This window comes from Rana temporaria, chromosome 7, assembly GCF_905171775.1.
Source record: "Rana temporaria chromosome 7, aRanTem1.1, whole genome shotgun sequence".
Classification (NCBI taxonomy): Eukaryota; Metazoa; Chordata; class Amphibia; order Anura; family Ranidae; genus Rana; species Rana temporaria.
In genome coordinates, this window is record NC_053495.1 from 181,814,697 (window position 1) to 181,826,261 (window position 11,565).

At 48.1% G+C, this 11,565-nt stretch overlaps 1 protein-coding gene across 1 annotated transcript; it reads left to right on the plus strand.

Annotated features, from left to right (window-relative positions):
- The first annotated feature begins 2,593 nt into the window (after positions 1–2,593).
- On the plus strand, positions 2,594–10,403 carry GNG5 (G protein subunit gamma 5). Its single transcript, XM_040360584.1, has 3 exons — positions 2,594–2,768; positions 7,624–7,768; positions 10,318–10,403. Exons 1-2 carry the CDS (start codon positions 2,688–2,690, stop codon positions 7,747–7,749), a joined length of 207 nt encoding a protein of 68 aa, XP_040216518.1. The 5' UTR covers positions 2,594–2,687; the 3' UTR covers positions 7,750–7,768; positions 10,318–10,403.
- The last annotated feature ends 1,162 nt before the right edge of the window (positions 10,404–11,565 follow it).

The window sequence follows — 11,565 nt, forward strand, 5'->3', positions numbered from 1 at the left end:
GACACCCGCAGCGGTTCAGAGGGCAGTGTAAACTGCCTGCGGGAGAGATGCGAAAAGCGGCGCTGGAATCGCGTTGGTTCCCGCATCGCACATATGTGAACCCGGGCTTGTCACACTGCGTATTCATCCCTTTGTTGTCTATAGTACACAGCGTGTATCTCCAATGTGTACACATCACTTTGATGTTTACAAATGTCAGTGTCTTCTAGCAGAGTTCTATATTTTGGGGAAAAGTCTTTCCTATGATTACAAACAGAAGATCGGACTTTGTTCCAGGAAGAGAAGACAACGGAAAAGACAAAGCCGCTCATTATCCTGAAAAATGAATGGACAGCAGTGGGAATTTGATACCATTTCCTATTCAGACACTGACAGGTGTGTAACCCCATCCCGGGCCTGTCGGCTCAGTGTGCGCCATTTCATCCTTGTAAAGAAACACTCCACTTGTGAAGGAAAACTATAGAGGGTGTGAGGGAGATCAAAAAAAGACATCAGGGTCCTCTGAATCCTCCTTTACACCAGAGTCCGCAGTATTTCTCCTTACATCAGAGTCCTCAGAATTCCCCCTTACATCAGAGTCCGCAGCATTTCTCCTTACATCAGGGTCCTCAGAATTCCCCCATACATCAGAGTCCACAGCATTCCCTCTTACATCAGTGTCCTCAGAATTCTCCTTTACACCAGAGTCCGCGGCATTTCTCCTTACATCAGGATCCTCAGAATCCTCCTTTACACCAGAGTCCACAGCATTTCTCCTTACATCAGGATCCTCAGAATCCTCCTTTACACCAGAGTCCACAGCATTTCTCCTTACATCAGGATCCTCAGAATCCTCCTTTACACCAGAGTCCACAGCATTTCTCCTTACATCAGGATCCTCAGAATCCTCCTTTACACCAGAGTCCGCAGTATTTCTCCTTACATCAGGGTCCTCAGAATCCTCCTTTACACCAGAGTCCGCAGTATTTCTCCTTACATCAGGGTCCTCAGAATCCTCCTTTACACCAGAGTCCACAGTATTTCTCCTTTCCTTACACCAGAGTCCTCAGAATTCCCCTTTACACCAGAGTCCGCAGCATTTCTCCTTACATCAGGGTCCTCAGAATTCCCCCTTACATCAGAGTCCACAGCATTCCCTCTTACATCAGTGTCCTCAGAGTTTCCCGTTACACAAGAGTCCACAGCATTGCCCCTTACATCGGAGTCTGCCTTTACGCCAGAGACTGTAACATTCCCCCTTTACATCAGAGTACTCAGCGTTTTTTTTTTTTTTAACTGATAGAACGACCACCATTTTATTCCCTAGTGGTCTCTGCTAAAAACATATATATGCACACTATTGGGCAGTGGCGGCTGGTGCTTAAAAATTTGGGGGGGGGGGGCGCAAACGAAAAAAAAAATTGCAGCCTCACTGTGCCCATCAAATGCAGCCACTGTGCCATCAATTGTCACCACTGTGCCATGCCATCAAACGTAGCCACTGTGCCATGCCATTAAACGCAGCCACTGTGCCATGCCATCAAACGCAGCCACTGTGCTATCAATTGTCACCACTGTGCCATGCCATCAAACGCAGCCACTGTGCCATCAATTGTCACCACCGTGCCCTTTAATTGTCACCGCTGTGCCCTTTAATTGTTACCACTGTGCCCTTTAATTGTCCCCACTGTGCCCATTGTCCCCACTGTGCCTATTGTCGCCACTGTGCCCATTGATGTCGCCGATGTGCCCTGAAAAAGTGCCCCCCCCGGCACTTACCTTTACTGGAGTCAGCCATCCACGTCCCTCGATGTCTTCTACCTCCCTCGATGACTGACAGGCGTCTCAGCCAATCAGGTTACCGGTAGCCAGAATCGGCCAACCTGATTGGCTGAGACGCCTGTCAGTCTTATCCAAGGAGCGCATCCCTAGTGCGTTCCTTGTATAAGCTTCCAGGACCCGAGGGCTGTACACAGAAAAGCCTATCAGAGCCGTTGGCTCTGATAGGCACTTCCGTACAGCCAACCAGCTGCCGTTATTCAGATGGCCGGACATGAGCGCCGACCATCTGAATAGAACAGCGGCAGCGGCGATAATAACATAGATTCGTGCAATGCATGAATCTATGTTATTAGACTCAGTGGCGGTAAGAGCCAGAGGGGGCGGCGCTCCAGCGCCCTCTATGGACGAACCGCCACTGCTATCGGGGGGTTATAAGTCACTTTCTAGCAAAAAATACAGAATTTTACTCGCAAACAAAAAGCGTCAGTAAAGGCCTTGTCAGCAAGTGGTTCTCTGAGACCTGAAAACTACTTCCAGGGTTCCTCCATGGTAGAAAGACTGAGAGGGGCAGCACACAGGTGACAGGTTCTCTTTCATTACAATAGAATGTAGGGAAAGCATTTTATTATATTTGTATGGAGGAGAAGGAGGAGGAGAGGAGGTCTCAGCTTTGCTGCACTTTAGCCCTCCATGTTCTGTTACCCAGGATACCTAAAAGAAAAGTCTCTCAGAAAAAGGCGACACAACAACAACCCCGCCCTTCCTGCCCCGCGCGCGCCCCCTACCTCCGGTGCGCGCCCCCCGCCCTCTCAGACCGGCCGCGCGCACCCCCCTCCGCCCTCATAAAGCGCATGCGCAGTCACCCTTTCCAGAGAAGTCGGCTGAAAAGTTAGCAGGAGGTAAAAAGAAAAGTTTTGCGAGACAGCATGTCGGGGACCGCGAACGTGTCGGCTATGAGGAAGATGGTGTCGCAGCTGCGGCTGGAGGCCAGCATCAACAGGGTGAAGGTGAGGAGGAAGAGCCGGGGGCGCGCCTCGGTGCCGGGATCCCCCCCAACTTCCCTGTCCGGTGTGTGGGGGAGGGGCGGCGGTCTCGTCCTGTGTGTGGGGTGAGGACACGGGATGTAATACACGGACGCCGGTGTACTCCTATCGCTTTGGGGTGTACTGACGCTTGTGGGTGATTGGTCCTTAAAATGACTACACCCCTCAGTTATAGGGGGACCCCCATGCCTTTATTGGTGTGTTCCGCTTCATTCACATCCTCTCCTACCAATCTAAACGTTGTCCTGCTGGGCCCTGAACCGCCATCTTTCTCACCCCATTGGGGGCGGCAGGGAGAGACCACTGATGGTGCAATACCATGTCTGACCACTGTGTGTCGTCCTCCTTGGTCAGGGGTCTCCCTGGAGTCATCCTCACCATGGCAACAGGGAGGAGCTTAGATTGCCCTTTGGGGGGGATTTGGATTGTGGAAAAAGTGAATTGTTTGTCCTCTATAGGGAATCCTCCATACACATCGATCAGCCATGCCTTTTTATGACCTCCTGTTCCGTAGCCCCCTCCCTCCGTTCAATAGCCCTGACCCATTGAGGCATGGACCCTGCCAGACCTCTGAAGGTATCTGGCACCAAGCGGTCAGTATCGGGACCCAGAAGTCCTGTATGTTGTGAGGTGAGGCCTCATGGATCAGGCTTTTATTTCCAGCACATCCCACCAATGCTCAATTGGATTGAGATCTGGAGAATTAGGAGGCCAAGTCAACACCTCAAACTTGTTGTGTTCCGCAAGCCATTTTTTGCAGTTTGGGAAGGCGCGGTATTCTGAAGAAAGAGGCCACAGCCATCAGAGAATGACCATTCCACGATGGAGTGCACTTGGTATGTGTCAAAGTAACATCCGCATGAATGGCAGGATCCAAGGTTTACCAGCAGAATCATCACACTGCTTCCCCCGGCTGACCTCCTTCCCATACTGCATCCTGGTGCCACACACAACAAACTCCTTCCCTTTTTTTTTTTTTTTCACATCAACTTAAAGCGGAGCTCCACCCTAAAGTTGAACTTCCGCTCATCGGATCCCCCCCTCTGGTGCCACAATTGTCACCTTTTCGGGGGGGGGGGGGGGGTTGCAGGATACATGTCTTTGACAGGTATCCTTTCCCACTTCCGGGAGTCCGGACATGACGTCACCGCAGGGCTCCCTCCTCCCCTGGCCGCTGGGCTAATAGGAGAGAGGAGCAGGGCCTTGCACAGTAGGGTTCCCGGCGTGAAGCCGAAAGGCTACACCACTGGATTCCCTTACCCGCAATGGCGGCAGCAGTGTAGCCTTTTGGCTTCATGCCGGGAACCCTACTGCCGACATCAAGGGACAGCAGGACAGTTAAGTGTCCATTTATTAAAAGCCAGCAGCTGCAGTATGTGTAGCTACTGGCTTTTAATTTTTTATTTTTTTTCCCCCCAGACCTCCTCTTTAAAGGGGTTTTCCACCCATTTGTTACGTTTATTAAAAGTCAGCAGCTACAAAAAGTGTAGCTGCTGGCTTTTAATAAACAGCCACTTACCTGCTCTGGGGCTCCGCTCCTTGCCCCCCCTCGCCGGCCGGTGTCTTCATTCTCAGTGTGGGCACCCGGCAGTGACAGCTTTCGGCTTCACAGCCCGGCACCCACTGCGCATGCGCGAGCGGCGCCGTCCGATTGGACAGGCGCTCGCCTACAGGGAGGGGCTGTGAAAAGGCGATTAAGCTAATCGCCTTTCCAGCCCCTCGGCGGAAGGAGGAAGTGGGACAGGAAGTCCCCTTCTCCTGAAGCCCCCACCCCCCCCCCCAAAAAAAAATGGCATGCCAAATGTGGCATGTAAGGGGGCGAGGAGTGGGTTAAGCGGAAGTTCCATTTTTAGGTGGAACTCTGCTTTAAAGTGGTTGTAACTACACTAATTTGAAAAAAAACCTGCAAGACATTAGCATACTAGCTCATTTTGAATTGCCTTACATTGAAGCCCCCGCAGTGGTCCTCGTTCACTGCTCTGGCTGGTGATCTTGCTTCTGGGTATGGCGGGGTCTAACACTGACTGGCAGGAGCCACCGGTAACGGCATGAAATGGCCGTTACTCCAGTGTGCATGTGCCGATGATTGTTTGGCAGATACAGGGGGGGTATCTCCTATACCAGGGATAAGCAATTAGCGGACCTCCAGCTGTTGCCAAACTACAAGTCCCATCATGCCTCTGCCTCTGGGTGTCATGCTTGATGCTGTCAGTCTCGCTATGCCTCATGGGACTTGTAGTTTGGCAACAGCTGGAGGTCCGCTAATTGCATATCCCTGTCCTATACCGTGCAGGATTAGGAGATATCCGGACTAGCTACACGCAAGTCTTATTCTAGGCTTATCTGTAGTAAAGTGTATTGTAAGGGTTTACAACAACTTTATGGGACATCATGTTTCCTTGCTGCATAATATATCCTCCAACTTTCAGATGCCATTGTAAAAAGATGATCAATGTTTTCTTTACCTGTTGGTGGTCATAAAGTTATGGTTGAATGTATGGTGTGCTATCAGATTGTATGGTTGGCTTAAAGTGATACTAAATGGGAAGAGCCGTTGATCGGCTTTTCTATACTTGCGTCTGACAGACATGAGGAGAGCCGATCGGCTACTCTCCCGACGGGGAGGGGGGGGTCTGTGCTGATTATCAGCGCAGCCCCCCCCCCCCCCTGGGATGACCACCAGGTCTGCCACCCTAGACCACCAGGCAGCTGCCAACTGGTGGCCAGCAGTAACTCCTATGAGTGCCCATCAGTGCTGTATAACGGTGCCACCTCATTGGTGCTGCCTTATTGATGCCCATCAGTGAAGCAGAAAACTTTACTTTTTTTGCAAAAACAAAGTGATCAAATACCACCAAAAGAAAGCTTTATTTGTGGGGACAAAATGGTAGAAATTCTGTTTGGATACAGTGTAGCGTGTGGCTGGCTGAGGACCTGAAAAAGGAGAATCCATGGAAAAGAGGTCACAGGCGGCTTGGAGACCAGGAAGTCTCGATGGAACCTCAGGCTTATAGGCCTTGACGGGGACTGCAGCTTATAGATTTGGAGTTCTATCGCTGTGTCCCCGATATCTATTCTTGCTGGATTTCCTGTCTGGGTCTTGTGGACCTATAAGCCTGCGGTTCCATCGAGACTTCTGGTATCCAAGCCGCCTGTGACATCTTTTCCATGGTACACTGATCTTTAACAAGCTTGATTGACCTAGTGGGTATATTCTTATCTGGGTTCAATCTTTTCGGTAAGCCTCGTGACATATGGTGGTGGATCTCCTATCAAAATCTTCCTAATGACCTGTTGGGGTGCCTTGAGATATGGAGTTGAGAAATGCTCTTCTAGTCAGGCTGTATTTGCATGCAGACAGCCCTATGTACCATCTAAATGTGATGCTGAGCTTCCATTGGTTGAAAGATCTGAAATCCAGCGGAGAAGAGGCCCAGGGACAGTTGGGCTGGATGATCGACATCCCTTAGCCAGGAAATTAGGCGGGGGGGGGGATAGATCATGACCTACTGCAAAATGCTCGGTGAAATCTGTGCAAGCAAGCTCAGTAGTACAGTAGATGGGTCTGTATTACTGTAGGTTGGAGCTCTGCTTTGAAAGCAAGTGAAGTGGGTTGTTTTTTTTTTTGGGGGGGGGGGGGGGGCCTCCGCTTTAAATTAAAGTGCACTTATTTATTTTTGCCCCTTTCACATTGAGGCGTTATTCATGTGGTACAGCGCTAAAGAGCGCTGCTATACCACATGAATAAATCGTAACCCTGCAGGCTTCAATGTGATAGCCCGAAAGCTTTCACACTGAAGCGATGCGGTAGCAGGACTGCTCCAAAAGTCCCGCTAGCCGCATCTTTGGAGCGGTATAGGAGCGGGGTGTTTACCGCTCCTATACCGCGCCTTCCCATTGAAATCAATGGGAACCGCAGTAATACGCCTCTGCAGAGGCGCATTGCGGGCGGTATTAACCCTTTTTCGGCCGCTAGTGGGGTTAAAACCTCACCGCTAGCGCCCTAATATTGCGGTAAATACGACGGTATATTGGTGCTAAAAATAGCGCGGCTATACTGTCACCGCACCTCTGCTGCCCAATGTGAAGGCAGCCTTAACCTACCCTCCAGTATAAAATCTTTAAAAAGTGTTACTAAAAGTGTTACATTTTAAAAAGGATAAGTTCAGCCTTGGGATTATGTTGCACTTTTCTTTTTTTTTTTTTTTTTTCTGTTTGCTGATCTGAGCTCTTTTGTGTGACAGCAGTATGGGGAGGAGTTCCCTGTGCCAGCTGACTTATGTTGCTCTGCCTATTCGGCCGCATCATTCATACTGTTCTGTGAGTGAACTAAAATTCAGACATCCTTTGCAGCTGTCGGCTTGTAGTTCTCAATGAACTTCCACGGTGCTGTTGAGCATAGCGCTCAATCATAGCGGTAGTTCATTGATTCTTCTTGTCGGTGTGACATTGCCTGATCATACAATGTGTGATTATACTTTCATTCTGCTGATGCCATGCAAGTCTCCTGGCCTGTAGTGCAATGCTTTCCAGGCTCAAAAAAAGTAAATGCATAATAATTTTTTTTTTCTTTTGGACAAAAGGTAATTTTATTTGTTAAGGTGAACTTGTCCTTTAAACCTCCATGCACCAGGACTTAAATTAATTCCTCCCAAATGACTTCACCCAAAACAGTTATTCGAATGTGTCTGACTACAGAGTGTATATTAGATTGTAATCTTTAGGAGATGAATGATTCTATTGGTTTGGGGATCTCTATTGTTTCCCTGTATTATGTCTATAACAAAGTAAAAGCATGTATCTTGTTTCCTTCTTGCAGGTCTCTCAGGCAGCCGCTGACCTGAAGCAGTTCTGTATGCAAAATGCACAACACGATCCCTTACTAACTGGAATTTCCTCAAGCACAAATCCTTTCCGACCCCCGAAAGTTTGCTCTTTCCTGTAAATTGTATTTTCGCTCTATGGTGAGTGCATAGTTTATACTGTGTATATGTTTATATGTAGAAGTGCATTAGCTGCACAGTCAAATGGCATGTAATACGTTTGTGCTTGGTGCTGAGAATTATCATTAAAGGGGTTGTAAAGGTAAGTATTTTTTATTTTTTTTCCCCACCATAATGCATTCTATGCATTCAGGTGAAAAAACCTCCGACTATACCGGCCCCCCGTTATACTCGGCTGACTCCTCAAAAGTCCTGCCCCGACATCTCCTTCTCTGCTCAGCCTGGCCGTTGATTGGCTAGAGTGGACGGTTTGAAAGCGACGCAGCCATTGGCTGGCGCTACTGTCAGTCGCATCCAATAACAAGGGGTGGGGCTGAGTGATGCAGTGCGCGGCTATGGCCGTTCGCTGTATCACATGAGCTCGCCTGCAAGGACTCCACACAATGCGAGGGAGCATGCATGAATGAATGTGTGGAGTTCTTGCAGGGAGGACCAGAGACGGCTGCTGAGGGCCCCCAGAAGACCAGGTTCGGGCACAAGCTGCACAGTGGAGGTAAGTATGACATGTTTGTTATTTAAAGCGGTGGTTCACCCTAAAAAAACAAGTTTCTACCATGAAATCCAGCATACTAGCGTGAGCTACAGTATGCCTTATTTTTATTTTTTTGCGCCGCACTCAGTTTAATCCCATAGTTAAGTTTCAGACTCCCCGTGGGGAGTAGGCGTTGCTATGCAGAGGGGAACATGATTGACAGCCGGCTATGGCGCGTCACGCTTCCCGAAAATAGCCGGAGTAGGACTCGGCTCTTCACGGCGCCTGCGCACAGACTAGGAGCTGACTGCGCAGGGGCCGCGAAGAGCCAAGTCCTATTTCGGCTATTTTCGGGAAGCGTGACGCGCCATAGCCGGCCGTCAATCATGTTCCCCCTCTGCATAGCAACGCCTACTCCCCGCGGGGAGTCTTAAACTTAACTACGGGATAAAACTGTGAGTACGGCGCAAAAAAATAAAATGAAGGCATACTGTAGCTTGCGCTACTATGCTGGATGGCATGTTAGAAAAAAATAATATTTTTTTTTTAAGGGTAAACCCCCGCTTAAAATTCTTTACAAACCCTTTAACACTTGCATCTGGTGCAGAAACCCTTTGCAGTCTATTTACCTTTACTAAATCAATCCCAATTTGTGTAGTTGCACTTGGGTTTTCCCAGAGCGAAGTGAATGTGGTAAATCTCTGCTGATTTTTCCATTATCTGATCATGTGCAGGGATTTTATTTTTTTTCACCCGATTGGGGTATTCTTTGCAAAGTCAAGCTTCACCACGCTTGCTAAGAAAAATGAGTGCAACTGCACTTAGACTGGACATGGAACTGTTCCAATCTGAACCGGCCGAGATGCAAACTATTAATGGGCAGGCTGAATGTACCAATATGATCCATCAACTTTGTGTACAACCAGCCCACTGAATTCTCACAATATATGGCCAGCCTTCAGCTAGATGCACACTGTAAAGTCTTTAGCTTTTTCCTTTAGATTTACCAAAACCATATAATATGAGGTCAAATTTAAAACCTTTCAATGTGTATGCAACCAGGCAGGTCCTTGCACTACATAGTTGAAGGTAAATCTAAAGGAAATATAACAAGTTGTATAGTGTGTGTCCAGCTTTAGGCTATTCTGTCTTTTAGTAAATCGATCCCCATTGTCTACCTAGGTGGTGCTTTTCCTAATCTTACTTGGTAAAGCAATAGAATTGTCTGAAGTGCAGTAACCCATTGTACCCAGAATTTGATGCCAAGAAACTGCTTTAGTAAATCCTGTTTCTGTTTTTTTTTTTAAACAAACATTCTCTGGATTAGGGACACAAGGGGATTGAGTTAGTTCTAAGGCTACTTTCACGCTGAGGTGGGGAGTGCGTCGGCAGTAAAGCAGTGCTATTTTTAGCAGCATTTTATTGTTTTTGCAGGGCTATTCGGCCGCTAGTGGGATGCTTTTAACACCCGCTTGTGGCTGAAAAGGTTAAACGCCCGCAAAGTGCTGCTGCGGCTCTGCCCATTGCTTTCAATGGGCAAGGGCGCTTTAGGATCGGTGTATACACTGCTCCTACATCACCTCAAAGAAGTGGCTAGCAGGACTTTATTTTTATTTTTACACCGTCCTGCCAGCGCACCACTCCAGGGCTTTCACATTGGAGTGATGAGGGGCTTTCTGGGTGCTTTTCAGCCACTGTTTTTAGCGTTCTAGTGCCTGCAAAGCGCCTCCGTGTGAAAGTAGCCTAAAATTGAATAGATGCCTCAAGATCCTCTGTTGGGCGCAATCTGCTCCACACTGCACAGGTGTGCCCATCACTACTTGGCTCAGGGAGGTCCCATCTGCAGCAGTTGGTACCTGATACATATCCAGGGTCAGTGAAGTGAGACACAGCCAGAAAGATGGTGTTGGCATGATTGTATATGCTTAATGGCAATGCCTTGTGCTCCTTTTAAAAAAAAATATGACCAGAATTTTTTTATTGTACCTTTTCATCAATGCAGACATGCTGTAACTTTCTTTCCCTGCCCCCTCTACAGATTAACTTTAGCTGGATCGCATTTTGTCAGGAGTGGCTTGGTTTGACCCTGTACAAGACTTCACCCCCGGGACGTGCCAAGTTTCCCCCCAATCCATGTACAATCTATTGTCAGACCTGTTTAACATCTACCTCTCCGCTTTGTGCTATTTGCCGTAATGTTCATTTCTTGTCTTTAAAAAGATATTGATTTTTATACACTGGTGACTAACCACAATAAATTTCATTTTAATACGGATTTGGTGTGGGGTGTTTTTTTATTTTTTTTTATATCGTTTTTATGCCAACTTGTGTCATTTATTTGTACAAATTTAACTTTTGTACTGTGCATTTTAGGTAAGTTGATTGTCTGTAGGATATGGGCAATAGATTGCCTGAGAATTAATTTATTCAAAGGAACTAACTTGCAGTATTTGGAGATTATACATGGATTGGACAAAATTCTGGAAACTAGTATTGTGAAGGAACAATTTTTTTGCATAATATGGTGTTGGAATTCTCCAAGTTTGGAAGTTTTGGGTAATGGGATATGATGCCACTCTTCATGCAAAAACCTGGGACCAATCCTGCGCAATGCCCTTTCATCTCCTTCACCTTTAAAACTGCACATCGCAACACTGCAAATTGTCAACTTCAGTCAAAGCTAAGCCGTCACCAACAATGTGCCCTCTTTGGAAGCTTTGCTATGACTCCATATTACTAGCAGTGAATGATGAGGCTTGCCAAAATGTTGTCACTTACGCTTTCAATTGGGGGGGGGGGGGTGTACTGTGGCAGCTGGTGCACTTTCCCCAGGGGCAACACTTAGGATGGTGCAGGAATAATTCTGATTCCCTCTGAGTGTGCTGGGAGCCTCCCCCCCAACTGAAGTGTCGCAACTATCCTGGACATTTCTCTGCTGCGGCCTATTGCCTCCTCTACACCTCCAGTGAGGCATAGCCCAGACCTTCCTCAGCAGCCCCATCTCCCACAAGTGCAGTACGTGTAGGAACGGCAGAGGGGGTGGTGCTCCTGCCTGGGGGTACTGAGGAGCAACAGGGTGGCGGGACCCCAAAACGGTATTGACTGGTGCTGGGGAGACCTGATCTGTGTGACAATGGAGGCCATGGAGAATCTTCTTTGCACTGGGGAGTAGTGCCCTAAGTTAGGGGGGTGTAAATGCTGAACTACTCCCAAGAGCCAGTCCACTGCTTGCATCATGCTCTTAAACAGTATGGAGGCAGGGTGTTGCCTGCAAGCCATGATCTCC

What these genes read in the sequence shown, in the direction of transcription:
- GNG5 (XM_040360584.1), top strand. Translation starts at nt 2,688, where the DNA reads ATGTCGGGGACCGCGAACGTGTCGGCTATGAGGAAGATGGTGTCGCAG. An exon ending in CCAGCATCAACAGGGTGAAG is followed by an intron (nt 2,769 to 7,623) that starts GTGAGGAGGAAG and finishes TCCTTCTTGCAG; the next exon opens with GTCTCTCAGGCAGCCGCTGA.